Source organism: Sesamum indicum, linkage group LG5 (genome assembly GCF_026168435.1).
Source record: "Sesamum indicum cultivar Baizhima isolate 11 linkage group LG5, ASM2616843v1, whole genome shotgun sequence".
In the NCBI taxonomy this organism is placed as follows: Eukaryota; Viridiplantae; Streptophyta; class Magnoliopsida; order Lamiales; family Pedaliaceae; genus Sesamum; species Sesamum indicum.
Window position 1 is genome coordinate 17080579 of NC_142661.1, and position 6388 is coordinate 17086966.

Here is a 6388-nt window from a genome sequence, read left to right on the forward strand (position 1 = left end):
ATGTACGGGTCGAGTGGAATTCGTGATGACGAAAATAAATAGATATTAAAAATTAAATTTAAATGAGTAGAAAATGAGCTTATAAATCTGAATTGGATTCACACACTATAAAGAAAGATGGTATTAGGAATTGAAAATATTAAAATTTACACTAAATATATATCTTGAATAACAATAATATTAATCTTGCTATAATAATGATTTTTATGTTTTTATTACTGAAAAAAATTGTGAACGAATTATTATTAATGGTACTGATGTGGGCTATTAGCACATGGGCCCAAGAGTCATTTTCTGATAGGCCCAATGGATCTGCCTAGATTAGGCCCAAGGGGGCACGGCCCAGATTCAGTAGAATCCCAGGATGAAGGGGGTAGACAACACGTGTCTGGGCTGAGATTTCATCTAAATAAAATATTATAAGTATTTAAATATGGTTGCTTATTATTATAATATTAAACATTTACTTATCTTATTGTTTTTCAAATCCTTAATTAAACTTAACTACATAAATCTCTCATGAGCCTTTTAATTCATATCGTACATATATCAGCAAGCACTGCAATCTGTATTGTATTTTGAGAGTGAGATCCATTGATAGGTCAGGAAACTCTAACCCGAATCGGGTATGGTCAGATCTGAAACAAATGTAATATATTTATTGTGTGATTGGTGTATAATTCAGAAAAAATTATCAATTACATGACAAATGTATCACTTATTGTGTGATTGATTTGGTTCAATCAGACCTATTTCAGATAAAAAAAAAAATTAGGACAGGCGTACATATGACAAGCCTTTATCCCTTATGTCAGATATAAGAACAACAAAGGAAAGAGCAAAAACTCAAATTTTGATCTTTATTACAATGATTTTCAGAAGAAACAACAACATAGTATCAATTGTATGGGTCCAAAGCCCTCAGACACACTCAATTCAAAGTCATGAAGAGCAACAGAACATAATCTTCATTCACTCAGCAGCCAGTGGAACAGCTTCAGCCTGAGACAACAACAAACAAACACTTCTCCATCAACATTTTTACATTTCCAACCAAAAACTTCTCATCATATTCATAGTCAAGGCACACAAGCACAACACAATACTCTTACCAATTTGCGGTATTTGAGCGCGTAGAACATTTCAAGGTATCGTCTGATCTCGAGACGGTCGAGCTTGGACACGTACTTCCAGAAACCATAAACTCCGGCCAGCGTCAGTAGCCTGTCCGAGTAAATCTGCCATGTATACCTAGAGAAGCAAGCAATGAAGGGATCAGTTTTGACTTCAATGATCAATTGCATGATGAAGAACATGATTCTAGCTTACTTCTCCATGATACGCTTGAGCCCGCCTGCCGAGATCGTCTCCCAGTGAGAAGGGTCCTTCTTGCACTTCTCAAAGAAGTTAACCAGAGTCTCAGCAACCTGTTCCCCATTGTAGGGATCGATGTGGAAGCCCGACTTTCCATGGACGATGATCTCGGCTGGACCGCCATGGACTGTGGCGAATGTAGGCAGGCCACAAGTCATGGCCTCGACGACGGTCAGCCCGAAGGCCTCGTAGAATGCTGGTTGCACGAACGCCCCTTTCATGTCGGCAATGTAACGGTAGAGTTCACCATTTCTCACACGGTTCATTTGGGAAGAAATCCATCTGAATTGGCCATTCAGGTTGTAGGTTTCAATGAGGCTGTACATTTTTTTCATCTCGGCTTGTTCTTCCAAGTCTTTCGACTCTTTTCTCCTGTCGCCTCCGACCACAACAAGGTTAACCAGTTCCCTCAGTTTTGGATTCTTGGCGTATAGTTCGACAAGTCCCGTTAAGTTCTTGACACGGTCCAACCTCGCCATGGTGAATAAGATCGGCTTCTTCTTGTCTTTCAGCACACATCTATCAAATTCAACTTCTTAGGATTTACCATCATATGACAAAGAAACATCAGCTAGTACTGCATAAGGACGGTAGCTTACAGATGTTCCTCATTCTCAACATCGCTAAACAGAAGCTCCTCGATTTCAGGGTGGTATGATGTGAGTCTCTTTTCCTTCTCCGTATACGGGAAGTAGAGGTTCATATCAGCTCCCGGAGAGACAATGTTGAATTTCGGGTCGAAGACGTTGATGCCATGGACAACTCGGTATAGACCAGGCATTGTGAACGCCATGTGGCTCTCGTATTGTCCGACTGTGTCCTTGCTGAAAACATGCGAAGAAACAAAGATTAGGTACACACAAACATTATGTTAGAGATTTTTTATGAGGTATAAAATGCAAACCTTCCAGCAATCTCTTGGAATGTGCTGGTAATGATAAAGTCGGTATGATTCATCGCATATAGATCAGCAGTAAACTGGCACGAGAAGTGATACTTATCATCGAATTTTTTCCAGTAAATGTCTGAATCAGGATATTTAGTTTTCTCCAATGCATGAGCAATGGTACACTGCGAAAGAAACATACAAGAGCAAAAATTAGTCTGCGGACAGTGAATGAGAAAACATTAATTCTGAGACCACATGTAGCTAATAATACCTGTGTCACACCTAACTTGTGAGCCAGCAAGGAGGCTGCAAGATTACCCTCACTGTAGTTGCCGATGATCAAATCTGGCTTGGCCTGCAGTTCTGCAGTAATCTCTTTGGCGACATCCTACAAAACAGTTTAACTCTATTTTAGCATTCATCAATGAACATATAAGCAGTGATGTAAGGACGAAACAACCGTCTCACCTCAGTGAATGTTTCCATGTAAGGCCAAACCTCAAAACGAGAGATCCATTTTCGGACAATTCCCTTCTCAGTTCTAAACGGGACACGTATTATGTGGGAGTGCTCGGTCCCAAAGACTTTCTCTAGCCGCTGACCGCAAGTGGTTCCAACTGCATCCGGGAGCAACCGAGTCACCTGTACACAGCAACAACATCGAGCCTTAGAAAAACGAAAAGACAAAAGTGAAATCCAGCATCATTTAAAATTGCACCGGGGAACTAACAATGAGAATGCGCGGCTTGATATCAAGGCCTTGCTCCTTAATACGTTTGAGCATTTCACGCTCCAAGGCGGGAACTTGATCCAAAATGTAGACAACCTGAAACATAAGACAGGAATGCTCATGAGCATCTGAAGAACTAAATTCCTACTGGGATGTAAATCGGGATCTTTGTCCATACCTGGCCACCGGTGTCCGGATAACCTAAGACGTTTTCTTGAGCAAAGTAACCGTGGGGGGACAGAATGACAACGTTGAAAACCATCGGAATTCTTCCAAGGAATTTCTCTAGTGTGCAAGAATCTGGAGCTTCGAGAAGGTCGAGGAGCATGGAGATCATCTCCGACACTCGCTCTGCTTTATCACCCCATCCTCTCTCCAGGCCAATCTCCTGGAACTTGTGCTCGAAATCTTCATATGGGGTCTCCGGTGGAAGGGTTGAGAGATACTCCTCTGCCTTCCGCAGCACACCTTGCAGAGAATTAAGGTTCCGAATTCTGTCATTCAGCATCATCGTCTGCAAGGACAAAAATCAAACAACCGAATTTAGTACAAAATGTTGTCTGCCAATATACCGGGGATTATTATGTTGTCTTCTCTTAATTATCGGAATCAAATTCACCTTGCCCTTGTAATGATGCATTCGGAGGAAATCAAGAAGAGGGGTCATGCTATCCCTATCATGAAACATTTTTGCCGAGAGATGTCTGTTGAGAAACTCGACTCCATTACCAATCGACTTGGTGAGAGTCGGCTTGGGAAACGAGGAGGTGAATGGTTCAAAATCCAATTCAAGAACGAAGTTGTCATTGGAGCTGGTGTTCAAACAAGACAATCAGATCAGGACAGGGATTATTCATAGTACAAACAAGATAATAATCCATGAATCAAGAAGCTTACGTTCCATTGACAAGCTCTTCCTTAAACTGCAGGTATTGGGACACGGACACTTCCTCGACAACTAATGCATTAACATTGACTCGTACGTATTCCCAAACACCCGGCCTCAGCCGAATCGCAAGCGCGACCCAAGGAGGCAACACAATTGCTTCCTACAACCGCAAGTTACATTGACAGTCAAAAAGACAGTAAGGGATGGAAACAAGAAAACAGGGGATGGTCTGAATTTTACCTGTGTGCTCTTGAGGACTTCTTTGAAGGCATGATCCTGCAGTTTTTCCTTGTCAGCTTCGCAGATTGCTTCGAATTCAGACAGAAGCTGATGAGGTTTCAGAATCCCTTTTCCATGGCCTTCGATCCTGCAAGAATAGTATATCCGTTAAGCAAAACATTTCAATCAACTGATCAATCAAAGATCATCTGTAAAACCCCATGAAACAAAACAAAGTAAAAACAGTAAATTAAGACTTCATTAACCATTTCACCTCGACAGAAACAACAGTATCTCGTTACGATGAGCAGCAAGAGTGGCATCCAAGCGCTCGCGGAGGCTGTGGACTCGAGTCAGAACAGGATCAGCCATTGCAGGTTACTGATGATCAGTTAAACAGATTCTTGCAAGAGTTTCAACTGTAAGACAATTGATAGTTAGAAAAAATTCAGGAAACGCATATTTATACGAAGAAAAATAGCGTGATAAGGAGGAAATGGGCCAGAGTTTAATGAATGAACCACCCTAATCTAAAATTCCTAGAAACTTCTAGCAGGGCCACAACGTACTATTATTGAATTTATCATCGTAATGACAATTATTAGACATCATACGAAATGGGATAAGCAAGTATTCGCGTGCAAAACATGATTATTTCACATGGCTGCATCAAATCAAATTCTTGTAAGAATGCAGCAAGAGACCAACGTTAGTGCTCAAGAATGTTAAACCCATTGATCAGATCTAAACAAATCGGAGAAAATGGGAAACCCCGTTTCCTCCATTAGCAGAAGAAATCAAGAACAAACACCAGCAGACAAAAGTCACAAGCCCAGAAAACCTCAAGTAAAGAAAAACAAACATGGGACTTTTGTTTTATTTCACTACCTTAAACAGACAGCAAAAAAGAACCAATGAAAGCTCAATCCCACCGAACCAATGGGATGAAAAAGAGCAAAACAAACAAAAGGGACACTGTTGAAGAGCAAAAACGAACGAGCTGATGATGGAGAATGAAGCCCATCACTCCCCCTATATATACCCAAGAATCAACGAACAGTAGAGGGTTAAAAATCATTCTTAAAACAATCCACACAGTATGTAAGTAAACCGTTAATTTCAATGGTTTCTGGTGGAACAGTAAGAAAAAAAAACTGGTGGCGGGCCCTCTGGAAATCGTGAAAGTGAATCTTTCTTTATTAGCATTTTGTTTGTTAAATGTAAAATCCAATACTGTTGATTAGTGATTACGATCATAATCCAACACCTGTTATTTCTTGAGTTGGTATTCAGCCAATCGAGTGGACCCCATTCGGGCATTTGTTTGTTCTTGATCATGATTTCTATCCACTTTCCCTTTTTCTTCTTCGCCATTCTATTACAATATTATAGTATACTGTGTGTGCGATGGCGACTTGTGTTGGTGGGGTGCATATATAATATAATCGTCACTGACTTTTTACGTCGGAAGAACAAAGAATTTCTCTTTTTTCCTCCCGTTGATTACGAGTTGATGTATGGGATGAGAGGTGCACGTGTACGGACGGCATTTAGTACAAGTGTTGTCAGAACTTTCCAAGGTTACCTTACTGTTGTTCTCTTTCTTTTTTATTCTTGATGATGATGATGATGCCCGTTGGTCTTGGCGCCTAAGTTGGCTTTGACAGAAAGGGCATCTTTGTTACTACATATGGATAAAGTCTAACCCACCCTCAACCTGCCAAAAGAATAAAATAAAATAAAATAATAATTACATTTACACTCTTTATTTATTATCTTTTTATAAAAATTATTTTTGTCTTTTCAAAAATTATAGAAACTACCCCTCACAGTCTTTAAAATTTAAAAATGCCATGTTGACTAGGTTAACTTTTAAATTAACTTTTTAAGGGTATAAATGCCCTTAGAGGTATTTTTTTTTTATCAAATAGAAGGAGTCAAAATAATATTAAATAATTTAATATTTTAATTATTAAAAGGTGAAATTTTATTTAGAGATTCAATAAAAAAAATATAATAATTTATATTTAAATTATAAATTGGTACAAATAATAAAAAAAATTATATGTGGTCATATTACTCATTTTTCATAAATATTGATGATTACATGAACACCTCTAAGGGCATTTCTGTTCTTGAAAAATTATTTTAAAGGTTGACCTAATTAATAGGAACATTTTTTGGTTTAAAAGGCTATCACGGGTGGTTTCTGTAATTTTTCAAAAGGCAGGGGTGGTTTGTGTAAAAAGACAATAGGTGAGTGGTGTAAATGTAATTATCCCAAAAA

The 6388-nt window shown here is 39.1% G+C and overlaps 1 protein-coding gene across 2 annotated transcripts; it reads right to left on the reverse strand.

Annotated features, from left to right (window-relative positions):
- Positions 1 to 836: 836 nt before the first annotated feature.
- On the reverse strand, positions 837 to 5149 carry LOC105161960 (sucrose synthase). Of its 2 annotated transcripts, none has more exons than XM_011079844.3 (14): positions 4990 to 5149; positions 4376 to 4520; positions 4123 to 4249; positions 3891 to 4042; positions 3613 to 3805; positions 3172 to 3507; positions 2994 to 3089; positions 2732 to 2905; positions 2535 to 2651; positions 2279 to 2445; positions 1974 to 2198; positions 1330 to 1893; positions 1113 to 1251; positions 837 to 1002 (listed from the first exon to the last, which is right to left on the reverse strand). In XM_011079844.3, exons 2-14 carry the CDS (start codon positions 4471 to 4473, stop codon positions 973 to 975), a joined length of 2418 nt encoding a protein of 805 aa, XP_011078146.1. In that variant the 5' UTR covers positions 4474 to 4520; positions 4990 to 5149; the 3' UTR covers positions 837 to 972. The 2 variants fall into 2 exon arrangements, with proteins under 2 accessions (XP_011078146.1, XP_011078147.1); XM_011079845.3 differs by lacking the exon at positions 4990 to 5149 and adding an exon at positions 4810 to 4948.
- Positions 5150 to 6388: the final 1239 nt, after the last annotated feature.